Here is a 23299-nt window from a genome sequence, read left to right as displayed (position 1 = left end):
CTTTCACCTTTTAGTGAGACATGCTGTAGGCTGCATGATAAGTTCCCTCGTTATGTGATTTCTTGTTGAATTCTGTCAGAAAGGGACACCAAAGAGATGAACTTAAAATATACAAGAGTAGAGTGAGGTTCCTTTATTCCTCCCTGTAAGAATTTTATTAGACTGTGAGTTGGTTTCTTCATGCTTTTGGTGGGAATTACTTTAGTTCACCTTCTCCAACAAGGTTTTCATAATGGCTCTCTTCTTTCACCTACCTCTCTAAGTCTACAGAAGGAAAGGTGCTTCACAAAATTTGTTGGTTTCCTTCAACTTGTCCTTACCTTTATAAATACCTTATTAAACAATTTTTACCCTGATTGATCTTTTTCATCCTTGAATCTTGAATAATAGTTTTTTAATTATAAGAAAGTAAAATATACCTCATCTTATATCACACACAATGTATACACATACCAGATTAATAATATAATAAAATATAACATAAAATGCTAAACTTTTTAAAGAAAATATTTGTGTAACTTTGTGAAGAGAAATGGAAAACTAAAATTACAAAATAAACAAAAACCTGAAAAATTAGATGATATTGTAGTTAAAATTTTTATGTGTAAAAATTTATCAAAAAGGGTTGAAAGAGACATGAATTATATTACTGGACATTTTGCTTATTTTTGGTATTTAGCTTGACTTGGTTTCTCCTTTGGTTGGCTTTTCCTTTATTGTAGTTCTTCTCTTTGCAGATTATCATTCATGGTTTTTCATTTCTTCCTCATGAAATATTTTGCCAAGAATGTTCTGTAGTGTAGGTTTTCTTGCTGTAAATTCTTTGAGCTTTTGTTTATCATGGAAGTTTTTTATTTCATCGTCAAATTTGAAGCTTAATTTTGGTGGATATAAGGTTCTTGGTTGACATCCATTATCTTTTAGAGTTTTGGTATATGTTGTTCCAGGATCTCCTGGTTTTTAGAGTCTGGGTTGAAAAATCTGCTGAGATCTGAATTGGTCTTCCCTTAAGGTAATCTGATTGTTCTCTCTTGAGGTCTTTAAAATTCTATCCTTATTCTGTATGCTAGGCATTTTCATTAGAATGTGTCTTGGTGTAGATCTGTTGTAATTTTGTACATTTGGTGTCCTATACGCCTCTTGTATTTTGAGATTGATTTTCCAATGCATTCTTCGTGCTTGGGAAATTCTCTGATATTATTTCATTGAAGAGATTGTGCATTCCTTTGGTTTGAGTCTCTGAACCTTCCTCTATCCCCCAAAATCTTAAATTTGGTCTTTTGATGGTGTCCCATAATTCTTGGATGTTCTATTCGTGGTTTCTTACCATCTTCACTGTGATTGTATATTTTGTCTTCATTTTCTGGGGTTCTGACTTCCAAGTGGTCTAGTCTTCTGGTGATGCTATCTGTTGAGTTTTTTAATTGGCTTATTGTTTCTTTCATTTCAAGGATTTCTGTTTTGTTTTTTTTCAGTATCTCTATCTCTTGAAGTAATCTCTTGCAATCTGTATTTGCTCTCTTATCTCTTTGTTGGTGTGATCAATTTTTGCCTGTATTTGCTCACTTAGGTCGTTCTTTAATTCCAAAATCATTTTAGTAGTGTATATTCTGAAGTCCTTCTCTGACATTTCATCTACTGTGCTATCTATGGATTTTATTGTTGTAGTAGCTTGGTTTGTTTGGGGCACTTTCCTCCCTTGTTTTTTCATGTCTCTGTGTCTTTCTCTCTTGCAGTGTAGATCCGAGGTATTACAGCTTCTGCCATATTGTCTTATATCATCCCTATAGGTTACCAATACCTCACTTTTAAGGGAGAGATCAATATTACAGCACTCATTGTATCCATCATGCAGCCATATATCAGTTAGCTTCTATTTTTACATTTACAGTTTTGTCATTTGTCGTTAAAATCAGAAATGAGTTCGGTTATCTTTTCCTATATAGTCAATAAGTTACAGTTTCTAATGGTAGAAGGGGGGAATGGGGGCTTGGCTGAGATGTTTATGAAGTAGGATGTGAGAATATGGAGGTATTAGATTATATGACAAGTGAGAGGGTAATCATAAGAAGTTGGCTGTTAGTAGGAGAAACAAGAGAGACCCCCCTGTTACCTCAGCAACAGGATAACTGTTAGCACACCTAGTAGAGAAACCTCTGGTGCAGCCAGGCCCATAGGGACCTTGGTGACGTCTTACCAGGTCCTTATTGTTGTCTCTTGATAGAAGTGGCAGTATCCCAGTTTTGTGGCAGTGGCGGGCAGACCTTGTGATCTCAGGGCTATGGTGTGGCAGGGTGGGCAGGCCTCTCCCAAGCACTTTTTTCTTTACATTAATATTTACCATTATAAATAACATCTTGAGTTCTGATCTTTGCTATAACATATTAAGTTTCTTCTTGGGCTTTCTCAAAGTTTATGGGTTATCTTGTACATACTTAATTAATTTCATTACTAGATGGGAATAATTAATTAACTAATTAATTAATTCTATACCACTAGACAGGTATAGAACAGGATAAATACAGTAACAGCTATATCAGAGTTTTGAAGCAGGAAATATTAATGTTTGGCCGGAAGAGGTAAGACTTTGTAGGGAAGGTGATGTTTAACAAGAGCCTCTGTAGTTGACTATGTGAAAATTGTTTGATCAGGAAAAAGCAAATGTAATAGTAGCTTAGAAAGCTGAGAAAGCTGGTTTTAGTGTTAGAAGCTAATCACAGTGAGAGATGTCTACAAGAGTCATCTCTGCCTGATCCCCCACCACATTTTTTTATTGGTGCTTTATAGTTGTACACATTGATGGAATTTGTTGTTACATATTTATACATGCACACAATATAATTTAACTAGTATCACTCCTCAGCACTTCCCTCCTCCTTCCCCTCCACTAATTTGAGGATAGAGAGGTTTCTTTCTTCCACTGATCTCTTGATTTTTAGGAGATCTATATCCATCTTTGTTTTCCTTTTTCCTCTCTAGCTTCTGCATATGAGAGAAACATAGGACCCCTAACCTTCTGAGCGTGACTTATTTTGCTTACCATGATGTTCTCTAGTTCCATCCATTTTACCGAAAATGCCATAATTTCATTTTTATTTATGGCTGAATACCCATAAATAAATAAATACCCATTTTCTTTATCCATTCATCCGTTGATGGACACCTACCTAGGCTGGTTCTATAGTTTGGCTATTGTGAATTGTGATGCATGTATCACAATAGTATGATGAGTTTAATTCTTCAGGGTAAATACCAAGAAGTGGTTCAACTGGGTCATATGGTGGTTTCATGCCTAGTCTTTTGAGGAGCCTCATACTGATTTCCATGGTGGTTGTACTAATTTACAGTCCCACCAACAGTGTAAGAATGTTCCTTTTTCTCCATATCTTATCCAGCATTTGTTATTATTTGTATTCTTGATGATTGCCATTCTGACTGGTGTGAGATGAAATCTCAGTGTAGTTTTGATTTGCATTTCCCTAATTGCTAATGATGTTGAACATTTTTTCATGTATTTCTTTGCTACTGTATTTTGTTTTTTTTTTGAGAAGTATCTGTTTAGTTAATTTGCCCATTTATTAATTGGGTAATTTGATTTTTTAATAAAGTCTTTTGAGCTATTTATACATGCTTAGATATTAACTCTGTCAGAAGAGTAGTTAACAAAGATCCTTTCCCATTCTGTAGGTTCTCTTCACAATCCTAATTGTTTGCAGTGCAAAAGCTTTTTAATTTGATGCTGTCCTATTTATTAATTCTTGGTATTATATCCTGAGCTTTAGAGGTCCTGTTGAGAAAGTCATTGCCTGTATCTGAAAGCTGGAGTGTTGACCCTCCCTTTTCTTCTAGAAGTTGCATAGTTTCTGGTCTGAATCTGAGATCTTTGATACATTTTGAGTTGATTTTTGTGCAGGGTTAGAGATGAGGTTCTGTTTTCATTCTTTTACTCATGGATAACCAGTTGTCTCAGTACCATTTGTTAAAAAGGTTGTCTTGTTTTCCAGGGTATGTTTTTGGCACTGGTATCAAGGATCAGATGACTGTAGATGTACAGGTTTGTTTCTGGGTCTTCTGTGCCATTGGTCTCTGTCTGTTTTTATGTCAGTACCATGCAGTTATAGTTATGCAGTTATTCAGTTATAGCTTTATTGTAATTTGAAGTCAGGTATTGTGACGCCTCCAGCATTGCTTTTTTATTTTTATTTTTTTTCTAGCATTGATTTTTTTTCTTTTTGACTTAAAATTGCTTTGGCTATTCTGAGTCTTTTATTCTTCCAAATGAGCTTTAGGACTTTTTTCCCCCCCTAATTCTGTAAAGAATGTCATTGGTGTTTTGATGGGAATTGTATTAAATCTGTATTGGTAGTATGGCCATTTTAACATTATTAATTCTGCTTATCCATGAATATGGGAAATCTTTTCATTTCTGAAGTCTTAATTTTTTTCTTCAGTGTTATATAGTTTTCATTGTAGAGGTCTTTCACCTCCTTGGTTAGATTTATTCCTAGGTATTTGTTTGTTTGTTTGAGGCTGTTGTAAATGGAATTTATTCCTGATTTCTTTCTCAGTGGATTCATTGTTGGTATATAGGAGAGCTATTGATTTTTGTATGTTAATTTTGTAACCTGCTACTTTGCCAAATTTATTAGCTCTAGAAGTCTTTTTGATGGAATTTTTTGGATCTTCTAAGTACAGGATCATATCATCTGCAAACAGTGATCATTTGACTTCTTCCTTTTCTATTTTTTATACCTTTTATTTCCTTCCCTTGCCTAATTTCTCTGGCTAGAATTTCTAGCACTATATTAAACAGGAGTGGTGAGAATAGATATCTTTGTCTTGGCACAGATATTTTAAAGGAAATGTTTTAAGTTTTCCCCCATTTACAAAGAGGTTTGCTGTGGGTTTTTTATATATAGCCTTTGAGATGTTGAGGTAGGCTTCTTCTGTCACCGTTTCTTCATTTTTTTTTTAATGAATGGTAGCTGAATTTTGTTGAAGGCCTGCATCTATTGAGATTACTGAATTATATTTATTTATTTTGGTATATTGAACCATCCTTGCATTGTTATAGGGAGACTGCTCAGAAAGCTCTCAAAGACTTGAATTTGAAACAAATTAGAGAGCTTTATTACCTGGCCAAGGACTGCTTCCCTTAGAGACTGAAGCTCTATGGGAGAACAGCAATTTTGTGGCCTTACTCTGTGGGAGAACAGCAAATTTCTTGGGAATTTAAGGATGAAAACCACAGCTCAGGGACTTTTCCTTAGCATCATGCAAGCAAGTCAGTCATAGAAGCTAAAATAGCAGTTAGCAGAGCAACTCAAGACAACTGCATCTTGGGTTTAAGCAGGTGTTAAGACAGCCATATCCTGGGTTTGAGTAGGTGGTTAGTGGGGGCGAGAATCTACTAAAATCTTGGGTCACCAAGACTACCATATCCTGGGTTGAGTACATTTTGTGGGGTACAAAGTACAGAAAACAATGTTTTTTTGAATTTAGCAGAAAATGGCTTTTATTTTGTTTTCTTAGAAATGGGTCTTGCAGCTGTCTCTTCACAGGGCAATAACAGAAAAACTAACGTGGGGTCTAGAATAGCTGAGATGGAGTTCCTACCGTCACACCTGTTTGTTCATATAGCCATAGTGACTCCATTCTTGCTACTCCAGCAAAGAGTGATCAGGTAGTTTTACCACAGCAATTGCTTTACACAACCAGTATTAGTAACTTATTGATTGTATTGATTAGTTCACACCAAAACACCATCTCTGGAATCTTAGTATGTTGTTGAACATGATTTGCTAATATTTTATTAAATGTTTTTGCATCTAAGTTCATCAGGTATATTGGTCTGAAGTTTTTTCCCCTGAAGTGTACTTATCTGGTTTTGGTATGAGTGTGATATGGCTTTATAGAATGAATTTAGAAGTATTCTGTTCCTTTCTATTTCTATTGGCATTAGTTCTTCTTAAAAGTTTTGGTAGAATTCAGCTGAGAATCCATCTGGCCCTGGGCTTTTCTTTTTGGAAAGTTTTTTTATTACTGCTTGTATCTCATTACAAGTTATTGGTCTTTGTAGGTTTTCAAGTCCTCTTGATTCTGTTTGGCACATTGTATTTGTCTAGAAATGTGTCCATTTCTTCTAGGTGTTCCAATTTATTGGAGTGTATGTTTTCAAAATAGTCCCTAATGATCTGCTGGATTTCTGAGATGTCTGTGGTGATTTCTCCTTTTTCATCTCTAATTGTATTAATTTGGTTTTTCTCCCTTTTTCTTTTGGATAGTTTAGCTAAGGTCTTATCAATGTTGTTTATCTTTTCAAAAGTCATCTATTTGTTTCATCAATTCTTTGAATTGTTTTTTTATTCTCAAGTTCGTTGATTTCAGCTCTGATTTTAACTATTTCCTTCCTTCTACTGGTTTTGGAATTGGTTTGTTCTTTTCAAGGACCTTAAAATTCATAATTAGCTTGTTTATTTGGGATTTTTCAAAAATTTTTATGTGGGCACTCATAGCTGAACTTTCCTCTTAGAATTGTCTTCATAGGGGCAAGGGTTGTGGCTCAGTAGTAGAAAGCTTGCCTAGCTTGAGTGAGGCGCTGGGTTTGATCTTCAGCACCACATAAAAATAAAATTAAGTTATAAAAAAAAAATTGTCTTCATAGCATCCCAGAGGTTCCAGTATATTGTATCACTATTCTCATTTGTGTCATGAATGTGCCCTGCAACTATGAAAAGAAATAGCATTAATTTCTGGCATGTCATCCAGTCTGTAGGGCTGGTAGAAAAAAGCTTATGCGCAGGAGAAGGCAGATTAGAACATAAAGCTGAAAACCAAGGGCTTATTTTTTTTGGCATGGTAGAGATGGTCCTTTGGTGGAGTTGTCATTTGGTATCTTCATCTTTCAGCACTTGGTGGAGGTTTCTTGGGATGACTGGATGTTCATGTCGTCCGGCTCATTGGCAAGTAGCTGGTAATCCCTGAAGAGGAGCTGATTGAAAGTTTGGTTAGAGATTTTGTTAATTTGTCCTTGAAGGAATTTTAAAATGCAAGGAAGGAAGGCACAGAATAAAAAGACCAACTAGAGGTCCCAGTATCGAGAGAATCCAGCAGCTGAGGGGGTTTGTAAAGAGGTCCCAATAGGATTGTTGTGCCAATTGCTGATTTCTAAAGAGGGTATGGGTGTACTGTGTTGCTGTGGGTTCCTAGATCCTATCAGGAGGCCCATTCTTATGTATGTACTTCTCCGGAATGGGATGAAGGGTGGTGCGTGACTGTGAAAAACAGAGCTTGAGAAGTTTATCTGGTTATCTCACAGGTAAATCTGGTTATCTCACAGGTAAATCTGGGCAATTGTGTGGGTCCTGCAAGGTTGGGTGCTGTAGTGGGATTGTCCTCTGGAGGGCTTGTCACTGGTTTTAACCTAGAAATATGAATCCAGGGAGTTAGTTTCTTTCCTTCCTGTTGGAGTTTTGCAGCATTGGGTGTACACAGGACTACCTGTAATGGCCCTTCCCATTTGGGGGTTAGGGGGGATCTTTCCCCTGGGGAAGACCCATTCTCCTGGTTTGAGCGGAATGGAGGCAGCTGAGTTCTCTGGATCCAGAAGCAACAAATCTTGTTGCTTCCATAGCGTATAAGGAAGAGAAGGGGAAGAGCATATTGGTCGGGGAGGGACCAAGGCTCTGGTGAGATTCCTGGGGGGAGAAGGGGATGACTATACATTATCTCAAAGGGGGGAGCAAGGGATGGCTTTTTTTTTTGGTAAAGCCCTCATGCGTAGTAGGGCAAGAGGGAGGAGTTTAACCCAATCTAAATGAGTCTCTAAAGATAGTTTTGTTATGATGTCTTTCATTGTGAGGTTCGCTTGCTCAACCTTACCTGAGGCTTGGGAGCGATAGGGAAAATGAAGGTGCCATGGGATGGACAATGTCTTTGCCACATTCTGGGTTACTTGAGAGATAAACTCAGATTGGATTGAAGTGGGCATCCCAAACTGAGGGATTACTTCAGTTAGGAGGATGTTAGCAACTGTGGTAGCCCGCTTATTTGAGGTGAGGAAGGTCTCTACCCAACCCAAGAATGTGTCTATTAAAACTAGTATGTATTTGAAATTTTTTACTCTGGGCATGTTGGTAAAGTCGATTTGCCAATCTACCCTGGGAATATGGCCCCTAGCCTGATGAGAAGGGAAGGTTCCAGGTTTTAAAGATGTATTGGAATTCACTCTTTTGCATATCTGGCATGAGGCTGTGATTTGCTGTATCACTTCTTTATCCTGGGGAGTCAGAGTAAAGAAAGAGTGGAGAAAGGCTTTGAGAGTCTGAGGACTGGTGTGGAAAATGGAGTGGAGGTAAGTAAAGAGGGCGTGTTTAGGTGGGTCTCCGTTATTGGGTAATAATGGAGAGCCCATGGCAATGAGAGATCCAATGGCGTCTAAAAGGGCGGCTGACCTGGCTGCCTGATCTGCTTTTGAATTCCCCTGTGTGACTGGGGAGGAGTCATTTTGGTGTGATCTGCAATGGACAACTCCAAGTTTTTTAGGAAGCTGGGAGGCTTGTAATAGCTGGGTGATGTATGTGGAATTGGTTAAAGAGGTGCCCTTTTGAGTTCAGGAGACCTCTCTCCTTCCAAAATGCCTCATGAGATAAAAGAATGTGGAAAACATATTTGGAATCAGTATAAAGTATAAGATTTTTCCCTGCTGCCAATTCTCAGGCTCGCGTTGCAGCTACCAGCTCAGCCTGTTGGTTGGTGGTATTTGCAGGCAGGGGATTGGCTTCTATTACTCGTGATAGGGACACTATGGCATATCCAGCTTTTCTGATCCCCTCACGCATAAAGGAGCTGCCATCAGTGAACCAGGTATAATCAGGTTGGTCTAGAGGTCCCTCAGTGATATTAATTGGGCATGGGAGGAAGTTTTCTAGAATTTCCCTGCATTTATGTATTGGGGACTGTGTTTGACCTTGAGCCTGAATGGATAACAGAGTTGCTGGGTTGAGAGGGGAGCAGGTTTGGAAGGACATGGAGGAGTCTTAGAGGAAAGAGACCAAGAGAGAGAGAATTCGACAGGGAGGGAAGGTTTGCAGTCCTTTGTATGGTAGCAAGTCCTTGAGGTGATGAGGGGAGGTGAGAGTGATTTGGGCTCCAAAGGTAAGCTTTTGTGATTCCTTTAATAAAACATAGGAGGCCGCTAGGGCGCGGAGACAAGGAGCCCATCCCCGGGCAGTTGGATCTAACTGTTTTGAAAGGTATGCCACCAGAGCAAAGGTAGGCTCATACATTTGTCCCAGCACCCCCAAGCCTTGCCCTTTGTTTTCATGAACATAGAGAGTAAAAGGCCTATTAACATCTGGCAGGTGTAGAGCTGGTGCTTGTAAGAGGGCCTTCTGGAGGTTTCTGAAATGTGGTGCTGCTGAAAGTAACAAGGGCTCATGCTTGTTCCCCTTTGCTATATCATATAATGGTTTGGTAAGTAATGAGTAATTTGGTACCCATGCCCTAAAATAGCCTGCCAGACCCAGGAACGAGAGAATCTCCTCTTTAGTTTTTGGTATTGGAAGGCTTTCAATAAGGCCTTTTCTATCGGTTGTGATAGCTTTCTTTCCTGGGGAAATGTGGAACCCTAAGTAAACAACCTCAGAGAGAGACAGAGAGCTGCACCTTTTGCGGAGAAACCCTATATCCTCGGTGAGCAAGAAAATTCAGAAGGGTAGCTGTGTCCGACTTTGAGGTTTCTAATGAGGGACTACAGAGGAGGAGCTCATCAACATATTGTAGGTGGGTTGAGTCGGGGCACAGAGGGAAAAAATCCTCAAGATCTCCAGTGAGGACTTGTCCAAAAATATGTGGGCTGTCTCGAAACCCCTGGGGCAGGACAGTCCAGGTTAATTGTCGGGAATGTCTAGTTTCTGGATTAGTCCAGGTGAAGGCAAATATGTCTTGGGAAGAGTCAAGATAGTGGAATCGAAAAGAAGGCATCTTTAAAATCAGTAACTGAAAAACAGGTGGAGTTTGCAGGAATGGAGGAAAGGATAGTATAAGGGTTTGGAACCAGGGGATGTATGGGACTGGTTGAAGAATTTATTAACCTTAAGTCCTGCACCAAATGGTATGTTCCATTAGGCTTTTTTACTGCTAAAATTGGGGTATTGAATGGATATATTATTTCTTAGTAAGCTCTGAATGATTGGCTTTAGGCCCTTAAGACTGGCAGTTGGCAGTGGATATTGAGCCTGGTTTGGGAAGTGATTAGGGTCTTTAAGATGCACTTCCACGGGAGAGCGATTTGCAGAGGATGGGGTTTCAGTATCATACAATTGGATCTACCATTTTACAGGGGAGGGGAAAATGTGTGTTCTAGTGGTCGCTGGGGTCTCCACACCAGACACAAGGGGGTAAAGTCTCTTCTTCCTTGGGGAGTAAAGCCATGATGAAGATATAAGTAGGGGAGGACAATAAGGGTAAGGTTATGGGGGCCTTCAAGATAATATATCTCTTTCCACACAAGGGGACCAGACACTGAGGCATAACCAAAAAATGGTGTGAAAAGGAGAACTCAGATAAGGAGCATGTGAGGGGAGGAGTTCTGCACGGGATGATGGTTTGACCTCCTACCGCAACAATAGGAGATTCAGAGGGATAGGTAGTTCCCCAAAACTCTCTCAGAACTGAGAATGTGGCTCCGGTGTCTACCAAAAAGTTTATGGGATGCCCATCCACTCGGATAACCACCCTGGGTTCCTGCTTGGTGATTGAATAGGTTGGGACAGAAGACCCAGGGCCCCGTGAATCCTTGGCTGCTAGGCCCAGCAAGTCACTGGCGGGGTGACTGACCTCAGCTCCCATCTGGGAATTGGGGCAGTCGGATCCCCAGTGGCCAGGATGTCTGCATCTGGGGCACTGTCTGGGCGGTGTCCTGGGGTTAGGGCAAGCTCTAGCCCAATGTCCTTCATCACCACACTTAAAGCAGGGCCCAGGGGGTTCTTGTTGGAGGGTCGTTGTCTCCCCCTTTTCATAGGTTGGAAGCAGGGCCCAGAGGGTCCTCGTTTTGGGGGTTGTTGTCTCCCCCTTTCCATAGGTTGGAAGGAGCCCTGTAACACCTGGGCCAAAATCTGGCATTTTTGGCGTTTTGCTCTTTCATCTCTGTTGTGATAGACCTTGAAGGCCATGGCCAACACCTCAGTCTGAGGAGTCAAGGGTTCCCTCTCTAATTTTTTTAGTTTTGCCCGGATGTCGGGGTAGCTTTGTGAGAAAAAAATAGGTCATAAGAAGTTGCGTCCCATCTGGGGATTCAGGGTCCAAATTAGTGTACTGAAGGAGAGCCTTTGTTAGTCAGTCTAGGAAGGCTGAGGCGTTTTCATTTTTCTCTGGACGACTTCTTGGAGTTTATCAAAGTTAATAGCCTTTTGTGCTGCCACCTTTAGGCCAGCTATCAGACAGGTAATAAGGTGATCCCTATGTCCCAGGTCTTGGAGGTCATTATAATCCCAGTGGGGGTCTTGGTCTGGAACCACCTGGGCCCCTAAGGGATGGTGGGCATTAGTCTGATGAACTTGGTCTGCATACGCCCTAGCCTGGTCCCAGACCCTTCTCCTTTCCTCAGGGAGGAGAGTATTGCAAATACTCTGCAAATAAAATCATATAGAGATCATGAAAGGTGAGGCTATAGGCTTGAGTGAAGTATTGAAACCTTTAAGATAAGAGACAGAGTTTGCAGTGTAATATCCCAATTCTTTTTCTACTTGGGAAAGGTCAAGCATAGAAAAAGGAACATAAACCCTTAAAATCCCGTCCGGCCCAGCGACCTCCCGAAGGGAGTTTGAGTCAGGTGATGAGATGTGGTGACTTGTGGGTTAGGTGCTGTATTAGTGGGTGAACGGGTGGCTGAATGGGTGGTTGGTGGACCAAAGTGAGGTGGAGGGACTGGGACGGAAGGAACGGAAGTGGGAGGAGTTTGTGTGGAAGTATCAGGAGGAAGAGGAGGAGGAGTGTCCGAAGAAGAAGCTATAGATATAGAAGACGGGGAAGTGGGAGGAGGTGAAAGTGGGGCTGAGGGCAGGGGAGAGCAGTATGGAGGCGGTTCATCAGCTGGGTGGAAAGTGGAGGTGGAGAGCAGAGAAGAGGAAGGAGGAGGAGAAGGTGTGGAGGCAGAGAGTGGAGAAGAGGAGGAAGGAGGTTTGAGAGCAAGGAGTAGCTGTTGAGGCTTGCATTGGGTGCAGAGATTTGGATGAGATCGAAGCAAGGAAAAAGCCTCCACATAAGGAATCCCGTTCCACTTCTTTGATTGCTCACAGTAATTAAAAGATCCCGGAGTAAATTGGGATCCAGAGACCCACATGTGGGCCAAACGTTTTGGTTGTTTAAGGGTTATGTAGGCCAGTCCTGGGTACAGAATTTTATAAGCCTTTTCAGTTTAATATCAGTGGCCAGGCTCAGGGTTTTCAAATTATCTAAGAGGCACCGCAAGGGAGAATTGGCCGGGAGGGACAAGGAAGTTCCCATGCTGGAGGGCAAGATGGGAGTCAGAGAAAGAGAGAGAGGAACAGAGAGAAAACCCGGGCCAGAAAAAAGCTTTCTGGAAGCTCAGGGCGAACGGAGGATCAAGTGGGCATCTCCAAAATGACCGACCGCTGTATTCAGAGGGCACTACCCGGTCATCACCAGTGAAGTGCGATCTGTGAGACCCAAATGGGGCCGGGGCCGCAGGCAACCTGACGTCAGGAAAGTTTTTCGACTGGAACGAGAGAATCGGGAACGGAGTTCCGGGGGGAACGGAGTTCCGGACTCTGGTGAGATGGGCTGTAGCAATAACACTAACCTGTCCACGGGAGATAAGAGTGAAGAGAGATGGAGGAGTTAGAGAGAATTAATCCTACGTCCCAGGCGGTCGATTCCCAGGGGTGTCCTAGCAGAGCGCCTGGGGTCCACCACGACCCTGATGGGTCTGGGTGGGGTGCATTCCCCCCCTAAAACACATCTGGAGGGATTGCTGGACACTCAACGGCCAATTCCCTCGTTCTGGTGAGTTAGGGTTCAGGCGCTTATGGAGTGGGGGAACTCACCAATCTGCAGGCTGGTGGTGGGTGTCAGGCAGGTGATCAGAGGAGTGGACTGCGACAGGAACAGTTGGGCTTGGAGTTTGGGAATGGGGTTCCTCCTTGAGCGACGAGGATCCCCGTCCCGGGTTTCGGCACCAATGTAAAGGACGATGGAAAAGCTCCATAAACTCAACAAGCCAAAACAACCGTTTACCTGTCCAAGATTTTATTAGCAGGACCCTAACGGTCAGTTGCAGAAGAGAATGGAGTAGAGAGTGAGAAGAGAGAGGGGAAGAGAGAGAGAGAGGAGAGGGGGAAGGGGGGAGAGAGGGGAGGGGGGAGAGAGAGGAGAGGGAGTAAGAGAGTAAGAGTAAGAGAACTAACACGAACAGGGTGCTGATATTTATGGGCTTAACACAGGATGAGGAGGAGCAAGGTGAATGGGCTGTTACTTCTTCATTGGCTGAGAGTTCACACCACTTCAGGGATTGGAGGTGCGCCATTCAAAGTTTGCGCCATTCACAGGGATTGGAGGTGATGGTTTGCGCACCTTCAGTGCGTCATGGACCTGAGCTCCCGGGAGAGAAGCACTCCGGGCGCCATCTTTACCAACAGATTCTGAGATGGAGATTAGCATGCCAGGTTTTATTAGGGAGTGCTCTTGGAGTTCACACTTCTGAAAAGAAAGGATTTAAGCAGCTTTGGGCAGAGGTTGTAGTACAGCCTCAGTGAGGGCCAAGGCTGATTCCACAGGGTGCCTCTAGAGCTGCCCTGAGTCATCATGAACTGTACCCCATGCTCACCGATTTTTACGTGTGGTGATTTGCTCTGAGAGGACGGCATGACCTTGGGCAGGGGGCTTTTTTCAGTGAATGACTGTGTGTGTGTGTGTGTGTGTGTGTGTGTGTGTGTGTGAGAGAGAGAGAGAGAGAGAGAGAGAGAGAGAAATAGAGATAGATATTGGGAATTGAACCCAGGGCCATGAGCATGCTAAGCAAACAGTCTGCCACTGAGCTACATCCCAGGGCAGGTTATTTAAAAAATGCTAACAGTAAAGAGCTATCTGCTGGCCACATTCCCAGCAGTTGGGGGAATAGGCCTTCAGTGCTAAAGGGATATGCTAAATATGGATGTCAAGTTGCAGTGTCCAGTACAGTGCCCCTAAATTGGTTTTACTCTGGGAGAAATAAGACTTTGATGAGTAGTAGTTGGGGGAACTAGCTATTTGATGAAACAGACTTGCCAAAGCAGCTTAGGAGAGTAAGGGCCATATATATCACCTTATAGAAGTAGGTATAGATGGCCAACATGAAGAATTTTCTCAAGGAGTTTTGATATAAGAGGGGCAGAGAAATGGGACAGTGAGTAAAAAGGATTGTAAAGTCTTCCCTTAGTAGGTGTGTGATTTTGAGCAATTAATTAATCTTTCTGTTCCTCAGTTTCCTAGCTTATAAAATGGAAAAAATAATAGGATTATGTATTAAATAGTTAATATATTTAAAAGCATTTAGAAGAGTGCTTGTCATTTAATGTATTAGTTATCTACTGCTGTGTTATCACCATACATTTCATAGTTTTAAACACAATAATTATTTCACAGTTTGTGTGGATCAGGAGTCCTGACATGCTCTTAGTTTGTTCTTCTGCTTCGCAGTCTCTGACAGATACAAAGTGTTAGCCATTGCCATATTCTCACATGAAGTCTTGACTAGAGAAGGATCTTTCCAAGTTCATGTGGCTGTTGGCCACATGAACAACAACCTCTGGGTTGTTGGGCCTAGAGTCATAATTCTTAGCTTGCATTTGGCTAGAGCCTGCTCCTAGTTGTTTTTTTTTTTTCCCCCTGCCATGTGGACCTCTCCTACAGGGCCGCTTGCATAATCAAGGCATGCAAAGTGAGAAAACAGTGTTGTAATGTAACCCAATCAGAGAAATGACATCCCATCCTTTGCCATGTGTTTCAGGTCTATAAGGAAAATGGATTACACAAGTGTATGATGTCAGCACAGGGGAGTCATTGTGAGCCAACTTAGAGTCTTTCTGCCACATTTAGTATGTACTGTTAGCTGCTATTATTATTCTGATGGAAATGAAAAGGTAGAATTGAAGGAAAGATGTCCTTGATTAGACAACAGGAAGAGAGATGGAATGTGCACAAGTAGAGGGATTGGCCATAGTTCATCTGTTGTTTTAAAATGGGGAAAGCAGCATAAAAATACCTGTGGCTAAATGGTAGACTCAGCTTTTTTCTTTTGTCTTTCCTTTGTGGAAGAGGAAGTTAGAGTATCAGCATGGAGGGAGGGGAAAGAAAGAGGTGTTGTAGATTTGAGAAGTGAACTTTGGAATCATCTGGAGTTTGGGAGTGAATTGACTAGGGAGAAGAGTTTAATTTGCCAGACATCACCCAGGGTTTAATGTCATGTATTTAAAGTGAGACCAGTTAGCAGGATTATGTTTCTTCAGCTGCTCAGATGCAAATGTGGAAAGATGATAAGGCTTTAATAAGGATTAAGGTTCTGCCAGGGCATTTGATGGAGGGAGCATGGAAGGAAATGATTATAATTATATTGACTGGCCATGAAATCTAGGCCCGTTAAAGAGGGAAGTGAGGCTTAAGCAGATGGGGAACAGTGAAAAGATGTTAGTGAATTGAAAAGATGGAAGAATTATTGGACACAAAGTACTGAGGAAAGAGCTGAGAAGTTAGGAGATCATGGTCAGATTGGGTGCTTGAAATACAGGATAAGGAAGGGATACTTGAAATGCAGATTATGGAAGGCCTTAGGTATCTTGAAATAGGGTTTATTTGAACCATTGCCTAGGAATATGATAAAGAAAAGATACCATCTTATCCCTGATGTCTTTACTAGGGAATGTGGCTTGTGATTAGTAGAGTGGACTGCTTCTAGAAAAGGCAGTTTTCCTTTTGCATTGGAGTAATTAGTGTGAAGGTTCGCTAGAGTTAAAAATCAAAGACAAAATAAGAAGCAAGAACTTACTTGTGAGGTAGTGTGTCAAGATTTGAGGCCATAAGGTAATAATTTACATAGTCCAAGATTTTAAAGATTTTATTTGACTTTGAACAGTACTTGTAGAGATCTTGTATTTAGTTGTGAACATTTGCTTCCTCATCTTTTTTGTTTCTCATTTATTTTTTATTAAAATTTTAAGCAAATACATAAAAACAAAGATTATGGATATTATACAGTACCATACGTTTCAGTACATGTGTACATTGTGTAATCAGTTAAACATATCTATCTTCTCATTTATTACTTCTTCATGGTGAAAACATTCAAAATCCTTTCTTCTTTTTTGAAATAATACTGTACACAATTGATATCTGTAGTCACTCCACTCTTCAAATAGCATACTAGAACTAACTTCTGACCTGTAACTCAGAGTGAGTACCTTTCCTCATCCAAAGTTGAACTTTGCTCATCCATCTCCCCTGCTCTTCACAGCCTCTGGTAACCTCTATTCTCTCAATTTTTATCGGATCAACTTTTATAATATTTCACATATAAATAACATCATGCAGTACTTTTCTGTCTTTGCCTAGTTTACTTAACAAAATGATTTCCAGTTCTATCCAGGTTGTCACATTCATTTTTATGCCTGAGTATATTCCATTGGGTGTATGTACCACATTTTCTTTAACCATTCATCAATTGCTGGGCTCTTAGGTTAATTTCATTTTTTGGTTATTTTGAATACTGCTGCAGTAAATATGGGAGTAAAGATGTTTCTTTGACATACTGCTTTCATATCTTTTGGATATATACCCAGGAGTGGGATTGATGGATCATATGTTTGATAGTTTTGTTTTTAATATTTTGAGAAATTTCTGTGTTGTTTTCTGTAATGACTGTATTAAAATACTTACATTCCTGTCAACAGTGTGCAAGGGTTCCTTTTTCACAACATCTTCAAACTCTTATCTTTTGTCTTTTTGTTTATAATCATTCTTACTAAAGTAAGGTGATATCTCATTGTTTTGATTTGCATTTCCCTGATGATTAGTGATATTGAGCATTTTTTTTCATATACTGGTTGTCCATTTGTAAATCTTGTTTTGAGAAATATCTACTTAGCTCTACTACCAAATTTACAATTAGATTTCTTTGCTATTAAGGATTTTTTTTTTAAGTTTCTCATCTTTTCTTGTTAGATGTATGGTTTGCAGTCCCTTCCCCCATTCTACAGACTGTTTCTTCACTCTGTTAATTATTTTCTTTGCTGTATAGAAGCTTTTTAGTTTGACATGTTTCTGTTTGCCTGTATTTCCATTTGTTTCCTGTGCTGTTAGGGTCTTTTTAAAAAAAATCCTTACCTATTCCAGTGTCTTATAGTGTTTCCCTGTGTTTTATTCTAGTAGTCACATTGTTTTTGGACTTTACATATCAATTCATTCTTCCACACATGCATACCCAGTTTTTCCAGCACCATCTATAGTTTACTAATCAGCATCTACGTACCTTGACATAGTAATAGCACCTGGATTTTCCTTATGGTGACTAGTACTCCCTGTTTTCAATCTTTGTGATTCTAATGGTGTTTACTGCCCCTTTCTAAAGATGTCATCAACTCTGGCTAGCCTGTGAAAATATACCCAAGGAAGTAATTGCCACTTGGGAAGGAGACTTTTGCTGTTTTGGAGTTGCTTCAGCCATCTTGAGAATTGAGTCAACATGGGTGGAGGGGAAAAGAGTTGAAAGACAGTGAAAGAGTGAGTCCTCATGATAATATTTGAGCCCTTAATCAAGCCCTTAATGCTGGTTGTCTTGGTTGTCTTGGGCCAATAAATACTCTATAAGTAGGTTTTCTTTTCACCCATGATCAAAGGATTCCTAATGGATAGATACAATTACCATAAGGCTTTTGCCAAATCCTTTAAGCTTGTTTGAGTAGTGTGCAGCGAAGCTGACATGTTAAGATAATAGAATCTTCAAAGTCCTTTTTCCTCTAGTTTTTTTTACATACTTTTCTTATTGTTGGTACCCCTAGGGAAGGCAGTGTGGGGCAGTAAGAGAATATCAGATCAAACTAGAAACAAGCCTTATGTCTGATACTAGCTAACTATATTGTTTCAACCTTCTTAGATTCAGTTTTTGTCTGTAGAATGAGGAGAATGATGGTGATTTTATAGTTAATTGGAAGGATTAAACGTGATAGTGAATATGAAATGTCTGGCATGATCCTTGATGCTCTTTGACTCCCTTCTTCCTTCCTCTTTTCCCAACCTCTGGTATATTGTTTGATACACAGCAGTAATTCAATACGTTCTAGTGTAAAGAATGCATACATAATTGAACAAATACAATCAGGCTCTTCTTTTTACCCTTCTGTTTTTGAATTTTTACTATACTCAAGGTACTGCAATTTATTTAATAGTCAAGCGTTTTTTTCTTTTCCTTTTTAAATTTCATTTTTTTAAATGAAATATTACCACATAGATTCCCCCCTCCCCCCCAGTTTTGGCATCTGCCTCTGGCTCAATTATGCATTCATGTTCATGTTATCATTCTAAGATTATTGTGAGAAATAATGACACATAACATTCATTGACTACTTGCGTCGCATAAGGCATTGTACTTTAAACTTTACATATAGTATCTTTTTTACTCTTCATAATAGGATAACTTTAAAGGTATGTAATGTAGTCCATACTACTTCTTAAAAGATTCAAGGTTAGGTATATAATAGACATTCAGCATTTTATTTCATTTTTCTTTATTAAAATTAAGTTCCTTCTAATTGCATGAGTACAGTTATAGACACAATATAATGTATTGGGTGAAGAATGCAGATCCTGGAGCTTTGCTGCCTAGATCCGAATCCTGGCTCTATCATTTACTAATTATTTAACTCTAGATAAGTTATAAATCCTGGAGTACCCCATTCTCATCACCTGTAAAATGTTTCACTTCATTTTAGGTTCCTAAATATTTGTCACAGCAATGGGCTAAAGCCCCTGGAAGAGGTGAAGTTGGGAAACTGCGGATTGCCAAGTAAGTTATTTACATATTACTAACATTTTAAAAAGTTGTTTTTAAAAAAATTTTACAGATGTTTTGTATATGATTATAGTTCTTGGTCAGATAGAGAATTTACTTGGAAGATGAAAAGAATGAGCACACTAAGGCTTGTCAAAAGAGATGGTTATGTGCCTTGTAAAGAGAAATTCTTGTCTGTGTACATGCACTCTTCAGTGACTGGTGGTGTGACTATAGGGTGCAATTTATTGGTAAAATGTGAGATCAATGAAACAGTGGAGTATATAGTTCCCCTACTCCTCTATCCTCTGTATGTTTTGTGTGGAGGTGTGCCTGGGTTGGGTATAACTGGAAGCACCAAAGAAAGCTTTTCAGTAAAAGGACTTTGCCACTGTTCTACTATTCCTGTTTCTAGGCACTTTGAAAGTAAGTAGGGAACTTCTAGTAAACAGTGTAACAGAGAAGCCTCAAAAGCTGAGCTGATGTAATCCTAAGGTCTCATATTCCTTTCTTTCTATCCATTCATTTTAATCAAAACTCTAGTCAGCTTTCCATGCCTACTACTCGATTGAAATAGCTCTTACCTATTAACAATATCCTCTCCTTTATCAATTAGTGTTTGCTTTGTAACAATCAACCCCCAAACCTGGTGGTTTAGAATTAAAACCATCTTATTTGTCTTTAATTCTGTGGATTGGTTTTAGTTGGGCTGACCTGGCTGGCTTTCTTGGTTAAAATGACATCCTTAGTGTCTTGTGATGTGATAACAGCTGGGGCAATGACCATTCGTTTCATCTCCAGCATATTTATTCTCATAATGGAAAAAGAGTTCCAAGTAGCCAAAAAGAGGGAAGCCCCAGTGTACAAGCACTTTGCAAACCTGATCTTGTGTATGTTTGCTGGAGTTCTATTAGCAAAGCAACTCACAAATCTAAGCCCAAACTCAAGGGTGGTGTAATAGAGTCCCATGTCAAAGAATTTGTTGTAAAGAATTTGTGTTCCTTTTTTTTTTTTTAAAACAGAGTGTGCCGTATCCAAATTCCTAAATCCTATCGTCAAATAGCAGTCTTCTTAATTGACCTTCTACAGAACTTGTTATGACTGATCACGTCTTTCCTGGAATTTTTTTTTTTTTTTAACTTCACATCTGAAATGGCACTCTCTTGACCTTTCCCTTGTTGACTGTTTTTATTTTTAGGTGTAGAGGGACACAGTACTGTTTATAGTAAAAAAGAACTTTTCATGACTTTGTGATGAGATGACTCTCAATCTTAAGATGAAATTAGACTGGGTTCATCAAGTACTTTTATTTATTTATTTTTACGTGGAGCTGAAGATGGAATCAGGTGCCCCACATGTGCTAGGCAAGTGCCCTACCACTGAACTACAACCCTAACCCTAAGTCTCTGTTTTTAACTACTTCTTAGGTCAGTCTTCTAATTTAAATGTCCTTGGTTGTTTTCTTCTCTCTTCACTTGCTTTCAAGGTGTTCTTATCTGATTTCCTAGCTGTAAATAGCTCAAGCTTTGCTCTACACCTGAATTCCACACTCATAATCCTGGTAGCTTCCTTGATGTTCCTTTTCACATGTCTCAGATGCATCTCAAACTTAGTAATTGCAATGAGAGGCTGAGACAGGAGGATTCTAAGTTCAAGATCAGTCTTAGCAACTTAGGGAGGCCCTAAGCAACTAAGTGAGACCCAGTCTGAAAATAAAAAGGGCTGGGGATGGAGCTCAGTGGTCAAATGCCCCTTGCTTAAATGCCCAATACCAAAACCAGAACACTTAGTAATTGTACTTCATCTGTTCCATCTCTTTGGAACAGTCTTCCTCTAGATATCTCCGCGGCTGGCTCTCATACTTCTTTTTTAGGTCTCTGGTCAAATAACAGCTCATCAAAACCTTTTCTGACCACCATATACAAAATAGCACCCTGTATTTTCTACCTTTCTTACTACTGTTTGTCCTTAGTAGTTTATAATTTATTCACCTTCTACTGTGCCAGTCTGGCATATTGTATATTTGTTTTGTGTATTGTCCATTTCTCCTACTAATGTATAAGCACTATAAAGTCATATTTTTTGTCTTGATGATTACTGTATCTCCAGCATTCAAGAACAGTGCTTAATACAGTATATATTTGGTAAATTGTTATTGAATCAGTAAATGAAAACTATACATTTAAGTGGAAACAGACTTGAATTCTGATTGGTAAGATAATTCCATTTGGTTCTAGTTTCTGCTTGATTAGTTACTATCAGTGAAGCTTTGTCCAGGTTACTGAATCTTTTCTGAATTTTTATTTCTTATCCTTAAAGTTGCCTGTTTTGTAGGACTTTTATATAAATCCAGTGAGATAATATGGATGTAGTTATTTGTATTTAACTTTATAAAATGAATGTATTCTTGGAAGGTTGTAGATAAATTACATTTTCTGTAGTTGTCATACTTTTATTCATTTATCTTTTCTGTGGTGCTGGGGATTGAACCCAGGGCCTGGTTCATGCTAGGTATGTACTTTACCCTAGCTAGCCTCAGTCATACCTTTACTGTAAAAGGAAACACTGTATACTTTTAATTGAAATCTGTAGTGATTTATTTATTTTTTTTTTCTGGAAGTGGAATTCTTTGTAATGCAGATAATTATCTACTTTTCTGTTAAAAGACTTTGGAATTTTTTATATTAGATTTTACCGGTAGCGGAATCGGAGCTACCGCCAAAATCTCAGAAATGTATGTCACCAAAGAAAGGCAGGCTAAAGGAGAAGGGCCTTAGCCACTTAACTCCAGGATGTTATGTCCTGACTTCACTGGAGCTCAAGACCTGGCTTCTCATCCCAAGTATTTGTGGATAGTTGATTGGTTTGGGGCCTTATCTCTCTAGCCTTATCTTTTTGCCTTGTAAAATATGAATAACAATGTCTTCTCCACCCATGGGAGAGAGTTTATAAGACAAGTGAAACAGCTTAAGTGCTTTGAGTTGGTTAAACTCAGATGTTCTCCTTCTCCTACCATTACATTTCTGTAAATCTCTGTATAAAGAAAATATGTGTTTGAGGAATGTAAAATCTTTCTTTTAGTGTGGGAAGGGGAGACTTATGGGAAAAGAGTAAAAGGAACCAAGGTTCAAGTAAAGCCATGCAAGCCCCAAATATTACTTTTATCACTAAAGTAAGATCTTAAAGATGACATGCTAAATAAGCAATAATGAGTATGTTCTGCATTTTTTCTTGACAATCCTGGCTTAGTAGAAAATTTCAAGCTCTTTTTCTCCTTAGTTTAAGATAGATGGTTTAAATGATTGCATTTAACATATAATGCCTGGAATACTACCGATTTATATGTTTCTCTAATGCAATTACTAATTGGTCTCTTGTTCTTTTTCCATAGTGTACTGGTTTTCTGGTTTTGTAAATTGTATGGTTACCCAAAATATTAACAGATCGTGTGTGTGTTTCTTTGTTTTCTTCCATCCATTACCTGGCCAGTTTGCCAGTTTTATGTGGTAGTATAGTTGATTCCTGTAGGAGTTCAACCAAAGTCCCATAGAAATATTGTGTGTGTGTTTTATGGCATAAGTAGTACATATTTTAAATTTTTTTTTTTTTAAAAATTACCTTTGTACAAAAGAGAAAGGCACCTGTTTTTCCCATTCACAGTCCTTAGAGGTGGTGACAGTTTGGTATGTAAACTTCCAGATTACATATAGATTATTTTGGATGCTTAGCATATGGACAGAGTTTTAAAACATCTTTATTTATTCCATAGCTAAATATTTCTCAAACCCCTTTAAGCTCCATTTTGCTAACTTTTGATCATAGCACAGAACTTGGCTTTTTTTCTCTTTGTCATTGACTCATATTTAGCTCTAAGACTTTGGTTTATTCTATTTCATTTTCCCTTATGTCTTCCTTAGGATCCCTTGTCAATGCCTCTCTTTCTTGTTTTTCCCATTTTAGTTTCTGAATTCTTTTGAAAATAAAATCCTCAGTTAAAGTGGTTTGAAATCTCCCAAATTTATATCACTTTAATCAATACAGTTGAATCAAAAAGTATACTTACCAGATTTTCTTAAAAGGGAATTGTTTTATTTAGGAGTTTTTATACAAGTGTAGGGGACAGAAAAGGAGCAGATTGTGAACGTGTGCATGTATCTATGTGTTTTATATGTAGACAAAAGATCTAGTCGCCTAATACAGCAGTAAATAATACAGTAAATAATACTATTTACTATAAATTTATATATATATTTTATATAT

At 39.3% G+C, this 23299-nt stretch overlaps 1 protein-coding gene across 1 annotated transcript in view; it reads left to right on the top strand.

Annotated features, from left to right (window-relative positions):
- Gtf2f2 (general transcription factor IIF subunit 2) overlaps window positions 1-23299 on the top strand; it is a 162742-nt gene that overhangs the window by 3872 nt on the left and 135571 nt on the right. Inside the window, exon 2 of the mRNA XM_046454102.2 lies at window positions 18981-19054. Coding sequence (XP_046310058.1) covers window positions 18981-19054 — 74 coding nt within the window. The remainder of the gene's footprint in view (window positions 1-18980; window positions 19055-23299) is intronic.

This window comes from Marmota monax, unplaced genomic scaffold (assembly GCF_021218885.2).
Source record: "Marmota monax isolate L192 unplaced genomic scaffold, Marmota_monax_Labrador192_F-V1.1 WCK01_AAM20220418_F8-fsc00011, whole genome shotgun sequence".
NCBI classification, from domain to species: domain Eukaryota; kingdom Metazoa; phylum Chordata; class Mammalia; order Rodentia; family Sciuridae; genus Marmota; species Marmota monax.
The sequence above is the reverse complement of the archived record's forward strand: the minus strand, read 5'-3'. Positions and strand labels throughout refer to the sequence as shown.